We start from the raw sequence: 20,838 nt of genomic DNA, 5'->3' as shown, positions 1-20,838 counted from the left end.
AAGCGGCCCGCGCAAAGATGAGGGCTTTTTGGGGACAGCCTCAAGAAGCCGTTCCAGCCGAGGCCATCTGTTCAGAGCACCTTCGCCCAGGGCCAGGCCGCTGCCGCCGCCGCCCCGGGTTGGTATATTGGTGGAAGCACTCGGACGAACACGAAGCTGGTACGCAAACGGCGAAACGTGAAAGATTCCTAATCAAGTCGGGCGGAAATATCTTCACACGGGAAGCTGCAGCAAAAGGAGGAATAAAGCGAAAGCGACTTGATGACTGTCTAGTGCCCCGTGTAGCAGTCCTTGGAAGGGGGAATAATTACCACGCAATTACATAGCATCAGGCAACCCAGTATCACCTATTCCGAGGGCGTACTCGGCCAGTTTCCGCGGTTCAGTCTGCATGGCACGCCACTCACATGACGGCCACTCGAATACCATTGCGTCGGTGCAACCTGGCGGACAGTATCAGGATACGGAATTTTGAACCAAACATAGCTTGTTTGCTTCTGTACTCCCGACAGCACGATGCGTTGCCAGTCTCCTTCCCACTTCCCTCGCGTTGCACCACCCGCCACACTGCCGTGGTCCCTGCCCTCACGACGTGCCTAGCTCAACTTGCGGTAGATGGGGATATTGCTGCTGATGTACATGGGAAAATGATACGACGGGTTTACCTGAGCAATAGCAAGGATTACGCGCTGTGGCGTTGGCCCAAGCAAGCTGAGTTGGGCTCTTGGCGCTTGCCAGAGGCGAGCGGCAAGTCCGACTACCACAGATTGTAATGTTTGCTCTTTCATTCAATCACTCTTTGGACTCGGGAAAAGGTAACATTGGCCCGTTGCGTCCTCTGTCCACCTCCGCGCAAGAGGGCCGGCGGTTAGCCGGTAGCCATGTTGGTCGTACTGCTGGTGTCCGGCTTACAATGTGACCGTGACTGTCTTTTTTTTCACCATGCACAGAAATGCAGGGAAAGCAGTATAAGGCAGGAGGATACAAGGGTGTATACGGAGTACTATTGCTAATAAGAATCTGTTCTTTTTTCTTTTGAAAAAAGGAGAAAACCAAGTTACAGAGTACTGTAGTCCCCAGAACATATTATAAGAGGGTAGGGTAGTCCCTCGGGGTATCATGAATTATGACCCTAGACAGAAACTTTAGGCCAGCCCAAGATATTTCTGTAGCTCCCAGTTGACGTCGGCTAGGAACCCGCGACTATTTGAATGCGTTACGTAGCCATCAAAGCCAAAGTCGTCTTGTTGTTGTTGTTGTTGTTGTTGTTGTTGTTGTTGTTGTCTCTTCCTTCCCCTCAGCACATCTTGCTCCCCATCCTCCTCCGACCAATACTCATCGTCGTTTACGTGGCTGTGCGTTTCATTCCCATCACGGGTTGGTCGCCGTCTCTTGGATGGGTCACCCGCGGGCGGCGCAGTCTGTAGCGAATCTCCGGTAGAGGGCGTCATGGGGAAGCCTGACCGTATACTAAGCGGAGTGCTGCCTCCGCTCGACGGACTCGCAAGGCTCATGGCCGAGCTGCTTCTGTTGGCGGCGTTTAGCGACGATATAATAAGATTTGGGCGCTCGGCGGCCATGTTCTCGATGCAGCACATGGCGTAGTGGTGAGCGAGCGCACTGCGGTCAACTCGGGGTGGGATTTGCGCCTTTCGTCCGTGATAGACTTCGAGGTCCCCAAAAGGGACAAAGACGCGGATACGAAGCGTAGTTGGGTGGATGGATAAAAGGCGCGCATCAAAAAAGTCGTGTATATGCTTCATGAGGAGGATGCCGTTGCCGGGACTCCACGTCTTCTCCCATGCCTGGCATAATCGTCGCGCGCTGTCCCGAGTGGTATCGCCCCGGTCCCCTAAAGGGTACAGATGGTAGTGCTGCTGCGGGACAATGTGGCAGGCATGAACGCCAGGGCCGATGAGCTGCAGCGTGCTCCAGGGATGTCCGCCGCCCGATATGGCACAGCAGCTAGCCTGGGCGATGCAGGCCATGCGAAAATCACTAATGGTCTTGCGAGCCGCCTCAATGTCAATGTCCATGTCTGCGGGGGCGACCATGTCGTAATCTTGGTCATCAGGGCCACCGGCTGCGTCGTCTGGTTTATTGGGAGAGTTTGAGCCGGACCGCTTGAGCGGAGACTGGGAGCGCGCTTTTGCTTTGCGTCGAAGGGGCATAATGTTGAGACGAGGGTCGGTCGAGGATTTATTGTAGGGGAGGAAGGCGGGGTGGTGGCGACGGCGGGGGTCAGAAAGGTTGTAGACGCATTTGGCTGAGATTTTGTAAGCAGAGGTGGATATACCAACCCGAGTTACAAATAACAAACCTCGTATATGGTCTTTAAAGGAACCAGAAATATTGCAGGTCTTGTGATAAACAATGTGGTAGGTGACAGTTCGCCGCCTCGTGGCGCTTTCCGAAGCTAGACCAGGGACCAGCTCGTTAAACCTCTCGCGCATGATGAAGGATGGATAATTAGCTGCCTCGTCCGGCGTTTCCGTGAGCGCAAAGGCAATATCGATCCATGGATTTGTGTTGATTTCCTCTTGGTCTTGGCCGCTGTCGGCGTCGTCGGCGTTGTAGGCGTTGTCGGCGTCGTCAGCGTTGTCCAACTTGTCAGCGTTGTCCAACTTGTCAGTGTTGTCAGCGTTGTCGGTGTTGCTAGTGTTGTCGACATTGTCAAGCAACTTTCCGCCGCCCGGATAGTCAAAGCAGAGGGCCAGCTCGGCGCACACGTCGCCAAACGTCAAAGTCGGCTCGCGTGGGTTCTGGTAGACGCCCCCTAGATACTGCTTGTTAGCAATGGTGAAGATGACGTTCCATCCGCCAGCGCGCATCGGAGCCGTAACCGCGCTCGTCATCTTGGCGTTGTTGTGCTTGCGTTGAATGCCAAGGGACGGATGCTATTTCGATGAACAAGGCAATGCGAGGGGTGTACTTTTGGTGACTAAGCCAGTCGCGCTGGTTGGCCCAACAACGCCGACATACCCAACAGTGCGCAAGGCGAAAGAAGACGAAGAAAAAGGGAGAGATTTGGTAAAGAAAAATATGGGGGTTTTTTTCTTTCTGAGATTTTGCCCTAACTAATGTGCTCTCCTATTATTGATTTTTGGACGCTCTGGGGCTTGCTGTTGAGACAATGTCACTCTGGTTTGTGCAATAAGCACCATGCCCACGCTGTCAGCACAGCCCGCCGAGCCTACGACAACTTCACTTGCACGCAACTGTTATTCCCCTCATTCAATCAAACCATTCACATTGCAATAAACCCCTACTTTTAATAACCCGCATCATGCCATTAATTAGTGGTGGCAGAGTTCCGCCCCATGGGGCCCCCGGGCGCCTTGTCCCAATTCGGGAACTGCGCCGTCGCCGAGCCCCGTCCGGGAGCCACTCCGAGGACGTTCGACGCCGAACCAGCGGACGGCCCTTGTCTTTGTCTGCCAGTAGCCCACATGTGATGATGGTGTGAATGACATGTGAAACACGGTCATGGCATGATGATGGATGAGCTATAAAGACTCGGGAGTATCTGGGGTGCAAGGTAAGACCAGCACTTCTAGTACTCTCAACTATTCTGCCTTGTACATTCCATCTATTCTCTCCCACCATTTTCCTCATACACCATCACAATGCAAGACGTCATCACTGGCAGGTATCGTCTCTCCAAGACGGAAAACTTTGACGCCTTCCTCGCCGAGATTGGTACGTCTCCCTCCTGCCCAACCATCACCAACCCAGGCGAGACCTCACTAACACATTACCTTCGCCCCCTCCAGGCCTCGGATATATCAAGCGCAAGCTCGCCCAGTCGACCTCGCCCGAGATCAACATCACCCGCGCCGGCGAGCGCTGGACCATGGTCACCTCCTCCGCGCTCAGCACCTCCGAGGTGACCTTTGCGCTCGACGAGGAGTTCCCCGAGGATCGCCAGGACGGCGTATCGGTGACGAGCTGCGTCAGCGCCGACGGCAACGTCTGGACGCAGACGCAGAAGCCCGGCAACGGCAAGGACGTGACCATTGTGAGGGAGTTTGGCGAGACGGAGCTCCGGGTCATGTCCACGGTGAATGGCGTGACGGCGAACCGCGTGTACGAGCGCATCTAGACGCAGAGGGCGAAAGGAAGGAAGGAAGGGATATATGAATGATGAATTGTACATTATTGCACCACATGGAAATTGAGCTGATATTATGTAATGATCCCGTGTTATGGTGTGGCGGCAACGTGCAAACGGCGACCGTCTCCCAGTTTGCTCAACACAAACACTCCATCACTCTTCTCCCGTGCCCTTGCCGAGTTTCCCTCTTCAATTGTCTCTGTATGATGCAAGTATGCACCAAAATCCAACAATTTGCGGAATTTCTTCACATGCCGTCACATAGTAAGCAATCTGCCTTCTCTGGCAAGTCATATGACCTTCAACTGACAATCATAGTCCCAGCAGTCCTCGGCATCCCCAACTCTCCTCCCAGAACCCCATGAAGACCGAGCCTGGCGACACCCCGATGGTCACTTTCTCCGAGCAGTGCCCCGTCACCAAGAACCACCACGCCTTTACGTTCACTCGCTACAGGTTGTTCTCCGCGCGGCGTCTGGAGAGCTTCGCGGCGAGCATTTGGTACTCGACGACAGCGGAGCCCGGGTTGCCCTCATGGAGGTCATATTCAAGGTGATTATTGCCTGGGAATTCTCTAAATTGGAAAATATGCAATTTTGAGGTCAAGTTTGTCTTTTAATTAATTCACAAGTAAATTCGGTAGAATCCGTTGTCGAAATGGAGAACCCCTTCGCTCTGATGTCATGGTGATGGGACGGCTGGTGCCACCGTGGGTAGTTAGAACGCATTATTGCTAAATTGAGGAAATGCATCTTCCAGGTCGGGTATAATCCTTTAATAGCTCTTTCCAATTGGATATGAGCTCTTCTCCAGAAGTAAGCTGTGCGGTCGGCTGCGCAGCCGATGGATCGCGTAACCATTGCATCATACATACATACATGTAGTGCAGCTACCATATATAGGGCCACCACCATCTCGACACGACCTATCCAGGCCGTGAATCAACACAACCTCTTTCAATCTCCCGATTATTTAATATCACTAATTCCAGAAAAATGAACGCACCCACAGCGGCACGCAGTCTCCTCCGCCGCGGCATCCCCCGCCTGGCACCGCGCACCCTGACCGCGCGCCTGCAGACGAGACCGGTCAGCAGCCAGGACGACCTCGGCGGTCCGGGCGGGCAGATGCCGCCGCCGCCGAAGCCTGGCGGCCCCGAGGCCATCAAGCGCAACGGGTAAGCTGCCGAAACCCCCCCGGACGGGATGAACGACTGACCCATGGCAGGCTTCTCTACGCTGGCATCGGCCTCTTCGCGCTCGCCGCGTACGCGTACCTGTCGCAGCCGCGGGAGACGGAGCGCGCGGCGGGCAAGGCCATGGCCGCGGGCGAGAGGGCCAAGGAGGCGGGCAAGCAGGAGCTGCGGAACACAAAGGAGGAGGTTGTGGGCGGCGTGCAGAAGATGAGCGGCCGGGACACGGATGGCCAGAAGGGGTTCCGGTCAGAGTAGGGAGGAAGGAAGGGATGGATTACTCGGTGATGGGATAGTGTGTTGGAGAATGACATGGGAGGTTGCTCAAGGCCGTGAGATGGTGTAGTCCGAAGCTCACGACAAAAGCTGTACTTGTCATCATCATGTCTTCTTGTCATTGTCCTTAAAACTCTACGAATTTTCACTAATGCACGATTTACTGGCATCGCACACCAATCCCGTGTCTCGTGCAGACCGACAGACTCCCCGAAATGGCCCCGAGCCTGTCGCCAGTTCTCTTGTCTGATTTTTCCGAGTATAAAGTCGTGCGAGTGCCAACTTGACTGCGCAACGTCGCATCGGGATGGAGACGGCTTACACGCCGGGCAGCGCCCGATTCGGACGGGCAGAGTAAGCCGTGCAGCTGGCTCCCCAGGCTAGCTTCTATGTCAACTACATAAGATGGCATAATATCCGCGCGAAAAGACCATCCAGCCTTTGAATGAAGTATCCGCATATTTCCCGTCAGAGCATCCATCCGCCAACCATGAAGATCTCTAACTTGCTCGGCCTCGCCGCCGTGACGATCCCGGCCGCGTCGGCCTTCTTCCTGCAGATCAAAGACCAGTCTCTGGCCAGCGTCGGCGCCGTGCGCGTCGTCTACAGCTACCGCGGCGCCACGGCCGGCCACCACGACGACGCGCCGTACATGGGCGCCGTCGTCGGGCCCTCGGGCGCGCTGACCTCGACCGCCGACCTGGGCAGGATCTTCTTCAAGGTCGACGAGTACCGCAGTGAAAAGGGCTGGTACCGGGCGGCCTTTTCCAACCTGGAAGCTCCAACGGTGGGTGAAGGCAAAAAGAAAAGAAAAATTAAAAATTAAAAAAAAGAAAAGGCCGGGGTTGTACTGACAGAGGGACAGAACGCAGACATCAAGGGCCCGTTCGCGGTAGAGGCAGGAAAGCTCGTGTACAAGGGCGCGGAGAGGGTGTCGTGGACCATGTGCCCGGATAGCGGTGATGGGGGTGAAAAGGGCTTGTACTTGCAGCTTTTCTTGACGACGGACGCGGTAAAGCCCGAGTTTGGCTGCGAGACCAAGTTTGACCTCGTGGTTCCGCAGATGTAACGGGGTGAAGCCGGTTCCTTGGGGATTATTGACTGACCGACGTAAGTTGGAAGAGGGAAGCAAGTTTATGATGATTCTATAATAAAGATCCGGGCGGGCGAACAGCGCGTACTGGTAGTGTGGAGAATGAATATGAATTATGATTTGTGACGGGCGATTACTAGGACGAGACCATTCAGGCAGCCAATCGGCTTCGGTCCCCAGGTTATCTTAACAGATCAGGCGTTTTGGTGTGGAGTTTCACAAGTCAGTCAAAAACATGTCCGTCTCTTCCGCCGCGGCGGAGTTTGTAATGCCAAAACCACAGCCACGCAGCCTTGATCAAGTCGTCATAAAGCCGATCCTCTTATAGATTTCACCTCCGCCCGCGGCGTTCTTTTTTTATTTTTTATTTTTTTTCCCTTCTCAATCTAGATTGATACCGAAATCATTTGCCTTTTTTTTTTCTCTAACATTGATGGCGGACGCAAACCCGACCGGCTCCGGTAGCTCCACCTCCACTTCGCCCGGGGCCGCAACCACGCGGCCCGTGAGGCGGCGCAAGGTCCGCAAGGGCACGCAGAGCTGCTGGGAGTGCAAGCGCCGCAAGATCCGCTGCACCTTTGCCTCGCCGGGGGTGCACGCCGTGTGCGACGGCTGCAAAAGCCGGGGGACGCGGTGCGTCGGCCAGGAATACGAGGACGAGCCGGCGCCTGTGACCGTGGCCGCGGACCGAAGGGCCGATCGCCCGCGGCTGAGCCGACACGAAAGCGTCCAGCAGGACGAATCTCAACACACGTCTGACCTGAACAGTACTGTCACTGTAGGGCACGCCCCGTTTAGTCTCGACTCCTTTGTGGGATGCCGACCTTGCTAATGGCTAGGTATATACATAGAAACACCCGGTGCCGGACCCCTCCTCCTCCTCCTCCGTCGCCCTCGGCCTCGACGCCAGGTCGTCTGCCGAGCTCTCCCGACACCTCCTCTCCCTGTGGCCCTCTGAGCCGGACGTCGACCGCATCCTCGCCGCGCAGGCGAACACCTCCTTCCTGCTGCACGGCATCGTGTGCCAGCCGTACGAGGGCTACTTTGCGCGCCACCACGGCTCCTGGCTACGCCGCAGCTGTCTGCAGCGGCCCGCGGACGGCACGCATCCGGTGCTCGTCGCGCGCAGCATGCTGATGCTCGTGACGCTGCTCGACGGCCTGCCGGCGGCCGGCGGCGGCGGCGGCGATGATACCGCGGGGGAAGCGCTGAAGGAGCGCCTGTACAGCGCAGCGGCAAAGCTGGTCACGGCCAACCACGAGCTCCCGCCGAGCCTGGAGGGCATCGAGAGCCACCTGATGGAGGTGATGCACCTGGCCAACAGGGGCAACCTGCGGCGCGCGTGGCTGGTCAACCGCCGCGCCGTCAGCCTCGCGCAGATGATGGGTCTTCACGCGGCAACGACAAGCGGCAGCAGTTCGCGGTCATCGTCGTCGGTGGCGGCGCTGCACCCCAGCACGCGCGCCCGCGTCCGCCCAGACTACGCCTGGTTCCGGCTCGTCTTCACCGACCGGCACCTGTCGCTGCTCCTCGGCCTGCCGCAGGCCACCACGGACAACGAGGCCTTCGCCGCGCGCGGCGTCCTCGAGGCGCACCCTCCTCTCGAGCGCTTCGAGCGCGTCATGGGCGTCGCCTGCAGCCTGATCCTGCAGCGCAACGCCGTCTCCGCCTCCTCCTCCTCCGGCGACCTGGACACGACGTACGAGATTGACCGGACGCTGCAGCGCGCCGCCGCGCCCCCCCCGCCGATCGGCTCGCCGGCCACGACGAGGCCGCCTTCGCCGAGACCACCCGGCTGATGAACCAGTTCATCTACCACCACCTGCTCGTCCAACTGCACCTGCCCTACGTCCTCGCCTGCCCGTCCTCCTCCGGGTCGGACCCGCGGGTGGACTGCAGCAAGATGACCGTCGCGGGCGCCAGCCGCGCCATCCTCGCGCGCTTCGTCGCCTTCCACGCCTCGCCGGCCAGCGTCTCGTACTGCCGCGCCATCGACTTCTTCGCCTTCATCGCGAGCACCACGCTGTGCCTGGTGCACATCGAGGCCGCGCGCCGCTGCCACCACCACCACCAGCACGGCGGCGGCGGCGGTGGCGGTGGCGGCGGCGACTTGCTGCGGCCGCTGCTGCACGAGCGCCACGCGGACCGCGCCGTCATGCAGGGCCTGCTGGACGTCGTGGGGAGGATGAGCAGCACGGGGCCGGACCCGATCGCGCGGCGCATCGAGAGGATCCTGGGCCCGCTGCTGGAGATTGAGGCCAACGCGTCCCGGGGCGGGTGCTACAGCGTGTCGGCCGTGGAGGGGGAGGCCGGGGCGGAGGGTGGTGGTGGCAAGCAGGAGGAGGCGGCGGCGGGAGCGGCGGCGGACTTTGGCGACTCGAGCGATGCGCCGCGCGTGCTGCGCATCAAGATTCCCTTCTTCGGCACGATTCGCATCGAGCACCACCCGGAATGGTCGGCCTCGGCCTCGCCGGGGTACGCGAGGGGCGAGGATCAACAAGTCGGGGCGGCACCGGCCGCACGGAATGGCTGCGACGGAGACGTCTCAAGTGGCGGCTCTGTTGCCAACGATGCGCAATTGGCGCAGCAAAATGCAAGCTCCGCCATGAGCTCAAATACCTTGGAGACAGACTGGACAGGTGCCGGCGCCATGTCCGAGCATGTTTCGTCGCTCATGCCAAAGAATGACGACTGGACTCACAACGCCACGGGTCTGTACCCCGGAGACGGCTCAGAGCCGTATCTATTTGTCCCGGACCTGTCTTCTGACGAGCACTGGGCGCTGCAGGGTGTCGACATTGCTCTGTTTAGCAACTTGACGCAGGGATCTTGAACCGAATCGCCATGTCATGTACCGGGCTCATAGCGGTGGTGTACATTAGCTTTTCTTGATTAATTAATGAAATAGTTACTTTCATTCTTATGGCCATGACGAAGGCCTGGTTGAGATGCAGTAAAGTCCGACATGGAGGTGACATGGCACTCGATGGGCTCTTTGCATGGGTCGTCATCGCTGCCAAGGACAATGAATGGCACAATTGCGGTGCATTGGACGAGCCGGACAGTGAACATTAGAAAAATCAGTCAACGTAGCTGTTACAAAGAAGAAAAATCACTTGAATGATGAAGAATCCGTGAATGAAGCTACGTCTAGGCTTTGTTGATGAATTTACTCTGCCTCGTACCGATCGGACGGTCCAATTCACAGACACTTTGGTGCTGCTGCCTATTATCGCGTCATCACATATTATCGCAAAGGCAGAGTTGAAGAGTCTTTTCTTTTTTTTTTCACAGCCCCCAAAAGTCGTAGCACGTGCCAAGGTAAGTGTATATAAGATCTCCCCTTCCTGCTTCCCGCTGTTCATCCTCCTGCCACCTTCATCATACTCTTCGCTGCCATGTTCTTGACTTGGCAAGTCAACAATTTCTCCATCAATCTCGCCTGTTCCCACAACTCACGCCTTGGATCGATTCCACTCCAAGATTGGCCACAAGTGCCCCCAGCTTCACCGTGCAGCCAGGGACAATGCCCCGAAGATCCGGCAGATTGCCGAGCGGTACATGCCAAAGCTTAACGAAAAGGGAGGGAAATTCTAAAGATTTCATTTCGACCATGTATGCAGCAATGTTCTTAATGCCTTGATGAAAGTAGTGATGCTATGCTCGAGAACTTTAATCATGCAGACCATTGAGCTTCTCAATCGAGACGACTACCCAAACAGCCTCGCTTTGCGTCCCAACTAACCGCTTGCAGTCGGAGGAGCTCGGGGTGTTTACTAACTGCAGCATCAACTCTTCTCCAGTAGCACGGCGGTGTATCGCAACGGCCATACACCACCGCGTTACTGCTGGCTATGATGTTGTAGGAGGGGACAGTGCGAGCATCTCCACGGCATGTGGTTTCTTGGATGCGAAGCCAATTTCACTTCCTGCCCAGTTTCTTGGCTCATCCGAGCCCTCTTACAAGCCCTGCGACTCTGTGCTTATTGGAGGACTTGTCAGCTGCCCGTTTACCGAATGTTTTCTTTCTTCTTTTTTTCTTCTTTCCCTCCCAAATTGTATAGAGCTTCTTTCAAAATCCCCCCCCCCCGAATTTATATTTTGTTTCTTGTTGGCTGTTGCTCTTGTATGTGCGACTGGTAGGCGCAGCTTGCAGTGTAGTTGGACCCCACCTATGTACATACATACATACATACATACATAAGCCAAACACACACCTGGAGCTCTGCGCATCACCGCCCAACTTCATCCTTCATCAACCACCTTCCTCCCTCCCTTTGTCCACCCTTCTCTCAATCCAACCCACCGAGCCATGGCCACGAGAAGCAGCGCCGCCCGTCTCCGGCGCACCTTTCGCTACCCCAGCGACGCCCCCGACTCCGACTCCCCCCCTCCTCTCCCACCCTCCACTAACAAACCCAGAACAAGAATCTTACATCCGGCAACTCGCCGACCGCAACCGCACGCAAAACACCCAAACCAGCCGCATCCTCCTCGCCATCCCCCTCCTCGCTACCATCCCCTACCTCACCACTGCCACCACCGCCGCCGCCGCGGCGCTGCCGACCTGCCTCGCCCTGTCCTCGCTCGCCGCCACCGCCTACCTGCTGCATAGGCTCCCGCCCGCCGTCACCGGTCTGCGCCCGCTCGACGACTGGGCCGGCACGGGGGGTGCCGCCGGCGCGCGAGGGCCGCTGGACCGCGCGCTGCCGTACCTCAACGGCCTGCTCGCGGGGGTGCTCGCGTTCTGGGGCGCCGCCGTCGCCTACAAGGCGAGTCGCTTCGACGGCGGCGGCGGCGGCGGCGGCGGCGGCGGCGGCGAGACGAGCGGAGCGCTGGCCTGGCCCGTCATGTGCAGCTTGCCCGCTGGCGTCTACGCGGTTGTTCTGCTGGCCAAGGTCGTCATGGCTGGCGTTGACCCGGAAAAGGAGCTCTCCGCGCTGAGATACGATTACAAAGGCGCCTAAATTGCCACAAATGCAAATCGAATATGTCTAATGCGCATAAAATTAATGTATTTCTAACACCAAGGTATATTTTTTTATACGTTTTCCCATTCACTCGCGTAAAACGCCTGGGGGGTATGCGTCGCCTTTCTATACTTCATTTCGTTGCTAGTGCTATCTTTTTGGTTCACGCATGGCAATTACCGTCATAAAAAAATTGGGCAAAAAACAGAATCCCACCCCTCCAGCCTGCATACAAAAGAGACGTTGAGAAAAAGAAAAGGATGCCCCAGCGCGAGGAAACGGTTACATGTCGATCGAATCTGTAAACCGTAACAAGCCGTGGTTTTTCAAGACGCCATCTACACCCTTGGGTGGTCGTGGGAAAGGATCCGTCAGTGGGCTCGTGTCGGGCGAGTCAGTCGATTTGTCCATGACAAGCGCAAGACCATGCGACTTGACAGCATCCACGAGCGCGGGTACCGAGTCCTACTCTTTGTTAGCAAAAGCGCTTCCAAATGTTGAAAGAGAAACATACCAAAAGGCGCGAGTAGCATATTAGACCCATAAAGTTGTTACTCTGGGCAATTCTGACCGCTTCCTTGACCGATGTGCTGCGTCGTCCCTGCACATTCGCCGCTGGTGACAGCGACCCGACCTCTTCTCGGCCGAGGTCATTGCACAGGAAAACAGGAAAGTTGGGCTGCTTCCAGTTCAAGGTCGTGCAGAGGCTTGCATTGTAGCTGCTGAAGACAATGGAGCGCACGACCTGCGACGAGTGCGACTGCGCACGCTGGGCTCTTGCGTGGTCAAACACCACAGTCAGAATGGCGTCCACGTACTCGTTGACTTCCAGGACAGGACCCAGAGCAAGGGCTCTTTCCTCCTCAGCCGTCGGGTAGAGAATCTGAAGGTTGGCGTGTACACTCTGTGGCAGGATGACGAGCGCCTCCTTGAGTGTGACACCAGCCGTTGCCAGCACGTGGTAAATCTCGGCAATGTTCTCAACCTTCTTGTCGGGCAAGCTAGAAAGATCAGATCGGCTAGCACTCCGCGCTGTTGTGGTCTTGAATTGGGCAAGAGTCAGGCGACAGACGGGAATGTCAAGACAACCACAGTCGATAGTCCACTGCGGCCAAATCACAGGAATTCCATCGCTCGTATATTGCACAAATAGTCGAACATAATCGCCAGAGAGACTTGACCCGGTTACAACAGCATTGGTGGGCTGGTTGAACTGGCTAGTGGCCTTCCAGTAGGTTTCAAAGTCAGTGATTTCCAGAGGCTGGCCTTTGAACGGCTTGATGACCTGCGTGTTGAAGCTAATTTGGCCGATCGCCCGAAGACGGGGGTCAAACAGCGGCAGACAGCAAGCCGTGCTTCCCTGGGGGTTCTTGAACGTGCTCGACAACGCAACAGTCTTGGCGATGATTTTGGCCCCGTACGTAGGAAACACGTCAAAATCGAGAGAGAAGGTATCGAGGTTGTCCACTTGGAAAGAAACTATGCGGGTATCTTCTTGGATGGGCAGGATAATGTTCTTGGGGATGAGTTCGGAGTTTTTGGACGAAATAGTAAGTCGAGCAGCCGGGTACTTTCCATCTTGGAAGAAGACGAGAGGCTGTTCACTAGCATCCTCGAAACTGATTTGAACCACAGTCTTGGTATCAAGGAAGTTATGTCCGTATCGTCGCAGTGGAATGATCGGTGGCGGCAGTTCCAGAATAGGAATGGCATCAGGATCCAGAGCCATTGGTTGAGGAGCACTGCTACTGCCCATGGGTCCCAGTGACGGCTGTGCGACCAAGGGGCTGGCCCGAGGCCGGTTGTTGAACGGGGTGAGGAGCTTCATGCAAGCCAAATGGCCCTCCCAAGCCGCGTAGTACATAGCGGGGAGATCCTTCTCATCCACAATGCTGGCATCTGCGCCAATCTTGAGGAGTGCTTGAAGACATTCCACGCTACCTTCGCTGGCAGCATGCACCAGAGGAGTCCATCCGTAGAGCTTGTCAATCTGATCCAGGTCCGCCCCAAATTGCTTGAGTAGCAACAAGAGGTCAGGCGATTGGCCTGAGCGAGCAACCAGATGTTGAGGGTAGAGTCCTTCTGCGTCGGGGAGAATATTCGCCCCGTGCTGGAGTAGCAACTCAACGACAGGTCCGGAGCCGTGCTCACAGGCCAGGTTCAGCGGCACGTGGTCAGCGTCAGAAACGGGGTCGATGCGAGCAGACTTGGCGAGTAAAAGCTTGACGCACTCGAGGTGTCCGTGAATAATGGCGTGTATGAGGGGGGTAAAGTTGTCGTGGTCAATGAGGTCAATTGTTTTGATGTTCGCTGCATCTTGTTAGCTTCATTTGGACACAGGTTAACGAGGCACCAACCATCGAGAAGAGCTTCCAACATGCGGAGCCGACCGTGCAAACTAGCATAGTGCGCGGGAACACGGCCGTATACATCGGTTCGGTCAACGGGGACACCGGCCTTCAACCCCCATTCAAGCACGTATTCCTTGCCGTAAATTGTGGCTTGATGCAGGCAATTCCGCTCGTTGATGTCGTCATATGAATGTAGGTCGACAAGACCAGTATCCAGCAGCGTTTGAAGCGAATCACGAGGAGCCTCATGAACAGCACCAAGGAATGTGCGAGTTACCCTGTCCACCAGCAGGTTATGGCCCTCCTCGGCGCTGGATGCTGACTGCATCTTGGTCAGGAGCTCCTTTAGGTTGTCCACATTGCCAGTAATGACAGTCTCGAGAAGGAGGGTGTCGGCGTCGCCCTCGTCAGTGCCCATAAAATGCTGGCTTGTGACGACATGGCCAGAGGTCTGAAAGTTGACTTGGATGCCATCTGACCAGGCGCCAAGCTCTTGTAAACTTGTCGTGGCTTGATCCGACAGCTCGCTTATTACGGTGGCATTGAAGAATGGCTGTACCTCGACAGCTCTTGACAAGTACAACTCCTTCGTTTTCGATTTTGACGTCTTGTCCCATTTCTTGAGGATTTTGGAGAAGGCGGTGCCGTTGATTTCGACAAACTGCTGCAGTTTGCTCAGGTCGGTGGCGAATTGTTGGAAACCCTCTTCCAAGGTTGTGAACTTGGACGAACGTCTTGAAATGCCTTGGCGGGATTGGATGACTTTTTTCTTGTCGAGAAGGGTTTTGAGTCGAATTTTGAGCTGCAAAACGTTAGAACAAGGCGTGCGGCCTGCGACGTTGAGCTTACCTCTGCCTCTTTTTGCAGGTAAAAGGCGTTGACCTTGTCCAGCTCTCGTTCCTACTCTCGGTTAGAACTGTTCAGATCAGTAGTGGCAGATACATACTAATTGGAAGAAGAATGTGGCTTTGTTGGCCTGGAGGGCGGCCTGCGAGTCGGCGAGGGCACCTGTCCGTTGGCCATCGTGTTGGGCACTTAAGGTAGGGGTCGCTGAGAGCTTTTTTATGAGCTGCGTACATGTTAGCAAATTCTCAGATGGGTAGATTGAGCATTTGACGCAACATCCGCACGCCAGTGCGAACTGAGAGGTGGCCAGGGCATCATTTCCTTGGCCTCCTCTGCAACACCGCCAAAAGCGGACTACCTGCGCACCTTTTTTAGAGCTTTGTAATTTACAAAGCTTGCCGCATATTCTGGGACCTCGAGCTGACGCTTCTGAATTTGCTTTCCAAACTTCCTGCATCGCACCGGTGTAAGCAGTTGAACTTGGGGTGGTTTTGCGCCAATGGCTCACGCAAAGGCTGATCTGCGTCGCGGTTTCCAACGGTCAGAGGGCGGGTGAGCTTACATGATGGATGTAGGAGCCTATGCTCTCGCGCGCGGGCAAAGTTAAGCGTCTGTTGATACCTCTTGCGCAGAAGACGTCGAGGGTTAACGGGAAAGGTGCGCGGGTGCAAGAGGTGGCGTGTCCAGTAGGTCGGTGGACGGCGAAGAAAACAAGTCTCAGTAGCGTGAGAGAGAGCTCCTCATGACAGTAGGAGGGGTCGTTAACAGGGTTCTTGGTGGGGTGTGTGTGCCGGTAAGAGGGCAAAGTGAAAAAAGAACTCGTCACCAGAGAGTAGCGTCCACGGGAAGCAGCATGCAACTCCGTGAAGCTGAAGCTGAGTGGCGAAAGACCTGGCCTCGTTGACTCCGGAGCTTACGGCGGGTGGCACAGGTGCGAGGCCGGGATAACGAGAGCTGACGCAAGGTGAGTGTCAGTGGCGGCACTCGGGCAGAACGCGAGGCAGGGACTGCAGAGTCGCAAGGCGCGGGGCCTAAGGACCCAGAGTAGCGCGGGAAGGACGAAAAGCACTGTGTGAGCGCCTGGCCTGCGAGAGGAAGCGTTGCGTTCGGGCACCGTTGCGCCGGGGGAGCCTGAAGCTGCCGGTGCAAGCGGTGATGTGGCCGTGAGGTGGGCTAGCGAGGCAAATATCGAGCCAGTAACACCAGTGCAGCAGCCTCGATTGTCAGGTCAGGTGGCGTGTGCTGTAGCCTGCGAGCCTCGTGCTTCTCTGCGAGGTTCGGTTGCAGCAAGCTTCGACACACGGCTGGCTGGAGGCGTTCGAAGCTGGCGCCTTAGTGGGCGGGCTTCTCAGCGGCAGGACCAGGGTTCTGCGAGGATGTGCAGCTGTGGCCGGGAAGCTGTAGCAGGGAGCCCGGTAACGATGGGCGATGGTACATGTAGATGCCAGGAGTGTTGTTCCTGCAGGGCTTGAGTTCTCTGATATGTCAAACAGGGCGGCGGCCAAGTCAAGGCGGGGCCAAGTTTCTGTCTATTTCTCTGCAGAAAGAGAGGGAAAAACCGACAAATCTTGAGGGGACAGGCTTCGGTTTTGACGGGGCCGTTGAATTTCTAGCTAGGGCACCATTCGCATGAGACCGTTTGTGAAGAGACGGAACCAGCGAGTGAAGCGGCAGGAGTTGGCTTGGAGGCACGGCAGGTTGGGGTGGTGCCAATTGGGTAGCCGACGGTTTACTCAGGCGGACGTTTCCCTGGCTATCGTGGAATCGGGTTGCAGGCTTGTTGCTCTTGGCCAAAGTTGAGCGTTTCGTCGTGACCGGTTTGCTGTTGCCTACCGTCCGTGGGACGAGGGTGGTGGGTTGTGCACTGGGCGTAATAGTATGTGTTCGTTGCGGATCTCATCCCACTTTCCTAGGTGGGTGGACTTGGAGGGGAGCTTTGAGAGGTGAAGGTGCGTTACCCCCCCCGAAAAAAGTCTTCCCGGAATTTAGCCGTCTATCAGCAACTCACCACATATTGCGTATTCCTGTGTTAGAGCACCATGTCACTGTCTTCCTCGGCTGGTAGCCTTCCTTCTGTTGCTGCCCCAATGCGGCCAATAGACGCGCACGTTGAGGCCTCGTGGTCGTGCGACAGGCGACAAGAGGCGTGAGAAGGTCCCTGGCCAGGTTCCAAAGGCGCCACTCTAATTCTCTAGTCGCGGACTGCTCCGTGCAGCTTTATTTCATCCAGGAACCACATGGTGGTAATATGATTTTTATGCGACCCCTCACTGGTGACTACCAAGCTCCATATTGGCAGCTGGTAGTCGCTCGAGAAACTGTCTGACTGCTCATCGCATAACCAGCTTTCGATCCTCCCCGATGATAAATGTGCCTGTCACTGTGACACTAATTCGACTGTGCGACGTCACGCGAAGCCATTCCCCTCCAACTACCCCGCGTCCCACCGGTTTACCGTTACCAACTACTGACTATGTACATAGGTCAGCAATGAAGGAGGCTCAATGACTTCGTATCACACACTGCAACATGTAAACTGAAAGTAGAAGTAAGAAAATTATTAAGAGATAACTACTCGGTTCAGTTTAAGCATGTCTTTGCGGTTGAGGGGAAGAAAAGGCTCGTCGTTCACTCTGTCGACAGCGCACACGGCTATAACATATGCAAAACATACCTCCCACCATGCGTGCCTGCTTCCACGCCGTACTGCTCCTAGGTACTTAGTTCTTCTTATCCCCAGTCTCTTCGGCCTTGATCGACTCGCCGAGGCTGTCCGCCATGGCCTCGGCGGTCGCCTTCTTGACGCGCTCCGCCGCGTCGTCCACTTTAGTTGCGCTGCCAGCTTTGTCCTCTTTGATATCCTTCGGCTTTGTCTCCTTGGCTTCCTTCTCATCTTCGCTATCGCCTAGGCTAAACGGATCATTGTCCGTGATGGGCTCAGGCTCGACAGTGGACAGCGGCTGCCACTTGCTGGCCTTGCCCGGAGCGGCAGCCGGGTTGTCTTTTGGGGGCACCTTCGGTGACGAGTCGTACATGTTAATCTCCTCGTGGCCTTCCTTGAAACCGACTCTACGACCATCGGGTCTCGGTGACTTCGATGGGGGAGGAGGTCGATGCAGGCCCTGGTTCGATAGCGGGTGATTGGTGGGATCTGCGACGTGTTAATTTACTGCTGCGCCGCATAATGTAGATGTACTCACGGCCATCCGATGAAAATCGCATGCCAGCAAAATCATCACTGAGAACTTGCGGGTCGGCATCGTATCGGTCGTAGTCACCGCTACGGCGACTGGCCTCGCCTTGGCGTCGAAAGGGCTGGCCCTCACTCTGCGTGCGCTCTTCTGTCTCATCGAAGCTATCTTCCAGCTTCTTTCTTATCCCCGCAATCCAACCATTGACCTTTGTTTGCGTGTCGAGGAATCCCTTACGCAGGTTCTCCCGGATGACAGGGAGGTCGTCGTCGAGAAAGCTGTGCTCGCGGTCGTCATCTTCGGGGTGCCCCGACCGGCCGCCGCGGTTGAGGCTCGAGGTGCGAGCCTCGTATGCTCCGACATTGTCGTAGTGCTCAGCAAGTTGTCGCGCGTAAAGCTCGTCGGCCTCGACCTGCGAGATCGGCGCTTGTCCCTGAGGACGAGGAGGGCGAGCTGGCGGCTGCTCCTCGGGTTCGTTCTTTGCGGCGTCTGGGTCGGTCATTTCTGCAGTGGAGGGTCAGTCAAATGGCAGTTCGAGCTATTAATATAGCTTGGTACCAACCTAGTAGCGCGTTGAATGCTGGTTCAACGTTTCCGCCGCTAGCTCTCAGGACAGCCTTGATAACACCCTGATCAACTGACGGGAAGGCTTCCTTGAGGATGATTTCGTTTTTCTGAGCTTCCGACATGGGACGAGGAGGCTTGGCAGGCGGAGCTTCGGGCTCAGTAGGAGCTGCATTATGAGCTTCGCCGGCGGGGGGTTGGTCTTCGGGGGCTGTTGGTCTCGCCACAGCGGCAGTCTTTGTAGGTGTAGCGGTCGCGTCGTTGGCGACGATGCTCGTGTCCTGCACGTCGTCGTCGTCCATCTCGAGGGGGCGAGCTGTGGTAGGTGACTCGGGGATGTTTTCTGCGGTCGGCTTGGACGGCTTGCCCTGCAAGAGTTGTTAGCCTGGCAGGTTTGAAAGTATGGGGTACTGCTGACTCTCACCGTCTCTGTTGCGGAAGACGCCATCTTGAGCCCTGGTCAGTGGTTCCCGGTTGTGGCGCAGCTTGACTGTTGTGAGGCTACTGGGTCGTCGATGGGGATGTTAAACAGAAGTGATCGCTGTGCAACAGTAGCTGCGAGCAATTTGTTGAACAAGCAAATATCGGATGATTTTTTGTCATCCGGACTTGGTCAGGGTGTCATAAAGAGGCGAGGGGTCAAGTAGTTGGCCGCGACAACGATGACGTGCCCCACTGACGAAGATGCCCCAGCCACACTTGATTCGCCACAGATGAGACAAGCACAGCTTCAGCCTCTTCAACCTAGGTTAGCTCTACGCGATGGTTTGACATTATAAGCGATGATAATAAAAACCGCGTAGTTGTCCATAGTCAGTTGTCAGTTGTGGGTAGAGTGTCAAGTCGTGGAACACTATCGTCTACTCTCCACTGGGTATGGCCGCGATCGAAAGCGCTGCAGACGTCTACATGGAACGCTGGGGGGTTGCCGACATCACGATGGGAACCTACTTGTGGGCTCTGCGCTTTACAGTCAGCCCAGACATGACCTACAAATTGTCCCCTCCATTTTCCGTTACACACTATACAAATACCCCATCGGCGCCTTAATATTTCTCTTTTGAAAGGTTGGATTTGTCCCGTCCTTGCAATTTAGGGGCATTAGGTCAAGTGGTTCCGCCAGAGGCTTAACCCGGCTCGTCCAGCTAGGAGGTGCTTCGAGAAAGAGCTGGTAATCATCGTTGTCGCCCATTTCTAAGGCATACGTGCCCTTTCGTCGCAGTCCTTGCTCAATCTTCCAGTTAAACGCGACAACGAGGGCTTCAACAAAACTAGCCAGCACAGTGTATCGACCAATATCCGGATCCTTAGGGTCTGCAATCTGGGACAGTCGCCACGACGGCTCGTTGTGGAAGAAGAAGTAGGAGGACTCGTAATCTAGAAAGACGAGTTCACCGCTGCATAACTCTTCGTAGAGCCGGTAGAGCGAGCAGAGTGGCGTGTCCCGGAGGCAGAAGAGAGGAATGGCACGGAGTTGCAGGAAGTTGCGTTGTAGTAGGGACGCGCTGGGTACGGGTTCTGTTGCCCTGGCGTTGGCCGTGAGCACATCGTGGGTTGATGGAAGCGGTTTCGGCTGGAAGTGCCATGGGAGCGGGTACAGAAGCTTCCAGAGCAGTTTCCGGCGGTCTGAGCAATTCCGTCGGATCCGTCTCCAGGATGAGCGCAGTTGTAAAGGAGTAATATAGGGCCGGCGCGTCATGGTCTGTCTTGGCTGATGTGTGCGGCTTCGGAATGTCCTGGGACTGCGGCCAGGCATGAGAGTCCCATTGAATCTGAAGAATAAAAGATTATGTAATCTAATCTGTGGACAGGTCAAGTTCTACAGGGTAGTTAACAGCCCCTGGTCTAGATTGGGAGAATTCCATGGAAGTCACCTTTTTTTTTCTACGTGGACGTTATGAGCGATTCACTGAAGAAAAAAATAGAACACCATTGACTGACTATATCCCTTGCTCAGGGCCTAACTTAATCTCATCTCTATCACGGCTCTAATATTACCTGCAACCACAAGCCCAGGCATTCCAGTTCTCCGCCACTGACCTCCTGTTCCCCGTTACCCACCGACGACCTCAACGAAGAAAAGGAAGAGAAATAACGAATTGGTTCAGCAATCGGCAACAATCAACTCAAAAGGTGTAACAAAGAAATTGGTTCAGCAAGCGGTCTGGTGCGCCGTAGCGGTCTTCTTGCAAAAGCACAGGCAGACACCTTTGGTTCTGCGACTTGACACTGGTAGCAATC

The 20,838-nt window shown here is 55.9% G+C and overlaps 10 protein-coding genes across 10 annotated transcripts; 6 read left to right on the top strand and 4 right to left on the bottom strand.

Moving 5' to 3' along the window:
- Nucleotides 1-1,145: 1,145 nt before the first annotated feature.
- ISF_01813 (hypothetical protein) lies at nt 1,146-2,855 on the bottom strand (the record flags this gene model as incomplete). The annotated part of the gene is made up of 2 exons (XM_018845420.1): nt 1,146-2,266; nt 2,321-2,855. The coding sequence occupies 2 exons, from the start codon at nt 2,853-2,855 to the stop codon at nt 1,146-1,148; spliced, it is 1,656 nt and encodes a 551-aa protein (XP_018707143.1).
- Nucleotides 2,856-3,626: 771 nt separating this feature from the next.
- On the top strand, nt 3,627-4,670 carry ISF_01812 (cellular retinoic acid binding protein; the record flags this gene model as incomplete). Its single annotated transcript, XM_018845419.1, has 3 exons — nt 3,627-3,699; nt 3,774-4,086; nt 4,433-4,670. The coding sequence occupies 3 exons, from the start codon at nt 3,627-3,629 to the stop codon at nt 4,668-4,670; spliced, it is 624 nt and encodes a 207-aa protein (XP_018707142.1).
- Nucleotides 4,671-5,109: 439 nt separating this feature from the next.
- Nucleotides 5,110-5,564, top strand: ISF_01811 (hypothetical protein; the record flags this gene model as incomplete). Its single annotated transcript, XM_018845418.1, has 2 exons — nt 5,110-5,291; nt 5,342-5,564. 2 exons carry the CDS (start codon nt 5,110-5,112, stop codon nt 5,562-5,564), a joined length of 405 nt encoding a protein of 134 aa, XP_018707141.1.
- Nucleotides 5,565-6,072: 508 nt separating this feature from the next.
- Nucleotides 6,073-6,651, top strand: ISF_01810 (hypothetical protein; the record flags this gene model as incomplete). The annotated part of the gene is made up of 2 exons (XM_018845417.1): nt 6,073-6,369; nt 6,448-6,651. The coding sequence occupies 2 exons, from the start codon at nt 6,073-6,075 to the stop codon at nt 6,649-6,651; spliced, it is 501 nt and encodes a 166-aa protein (XP_018707140.1).
- Nucleotides 6,652-7,108: 457 nt separating this feature from the next.
- Nucleotides 7,109-8,474, top strand: ISF_01809 (C6 zinc finger domain containing protein; the record flags this gene model as incomplete). Its single annotated transcript, XM_018845416.1, has 2 exons — nt 7,109-7,453; nt 7,527-8,474. 2 exons carry the CDS (start codon nt 7,109-7,111, stop codon nt 8,472-8,474), a joined length of 1,293 nt encoding a protein of 430 aa, XP_018707139.1.
- Nucleotides 8,475-8,578: 104 nt separating this feature from the next.
- Nucleotides 8,579-9,508, top strand: ISF_01808 (C6 zinc finger domain containing protein; the record flags this gene model as incomplete). The annotated part of the gene is made up of 1 exon (XM_018845415.1): nt 8,579-9,508. The coding sequence occupies one exon, from the start codon at nt 8,579-8,581 to the stop codon at nt 9,506-9,508; it is 930 nt and encodes a 309-aa protein (XP_018707138.1).
- Nucleotides 9,509-10,987: 1,479 nt separating this feature from the next.
- ISF_01807 (hypothetical protein) lies at nt 10,988-11,642 on the top strand (the record flags this gene model as incomplete). The annotated part of the gene is made up of 2 exons (XM_018845414.1): nt 10,988-11,012; nt 11,098-11,642. 2 exons carry the CDS (start codon nt 10,988-10,990, stop codon nt 11,640-11,642), a joined length of 570 nt encoding a protein of 189 aa, XP_018707137.1.
- A 285-nt stretch (nt 11,643-11,927) lies between these two features.
- ISF_01806 (ankyrin repeat protein nuc-2) lies at nt 11,928-15,019 on the bottom strand (the record flags this gene model as incomplete). Its single annotated transcript, XM_018845413.1, has 5 exons — nt 11,928-12,110; nt 12,160-13,955; nt 14,003-14,798; nt 14,846-14,896; nt 15,005-15,019. The coding sequence occupies 5 exons, from the start codon at nt 15,017-15,019 to the stop codon at nt 11,928-11,930; spliced, it is 2,841 nt and encodes a 946-aa protein (XP_018707136.1).
- Nucleotides 15,020-17,562: 2,543 nt separating this feature from the next.
- ISF_01805 (UBA-like protein) lies at nt 17,563-19,045 on the bottom strand (the record flags this gene model as incomplete). Its single annotated transcript, XM_018845412.1, has 4 exons — nt 17,563-17,993; nt 18,043-18,537; nt 18,596-18,965; nt 19,022-19,045. The coding sequence occupies 4 exons, from the start codon at nt 19,043-19,045 to the stop codon at nt 17,563-17,565; spliced, it is 1,320 nt and encodes a 439-aa protein (XP_018707135.1).
- A 567-nt stretch (nt 19,046-19,612) lies between these two features.
- Nucleotides 19,613-20,296, bottom strand: ISF_01804 (hypothetical protein; the record flags this gene model as incomplete). Its single annotated transcript, XM_018845411.1, has 1 exon — nt 19,613-20,296. One exon carries the CDS (start codon nt 20,294-20,296, stop codon nt 19,613-19,615), a length of 684 nt encoding a protein of 227 aa, XP_018707134.1.
- Nucleotides 20,297-20,838: the final 542 nt, after the last annotated feature.

The sequence above is a fragment of the Cordyceps fumosorosea genome (genome assembly GCF_001636725.1).
Source record: "Cordyceps fumosorosea ARSEF 2679 chromosome Unknown scaffold_3, whole genome shotgun sequence".
In the NCBI taxonomy this organism is placed as follows: domain Eukaryota; kingdom Fungi; phylum Ascomycota; class Sordariomycetes; order Hypocreales; family Cordycipitaceae; genus Cordyceps; species Cordyceps fumosorosea.
Note: the sequence above shows the minus strand (reverse complement) of the source record. Positions and strands in the feature narration are given on the sequence as shown.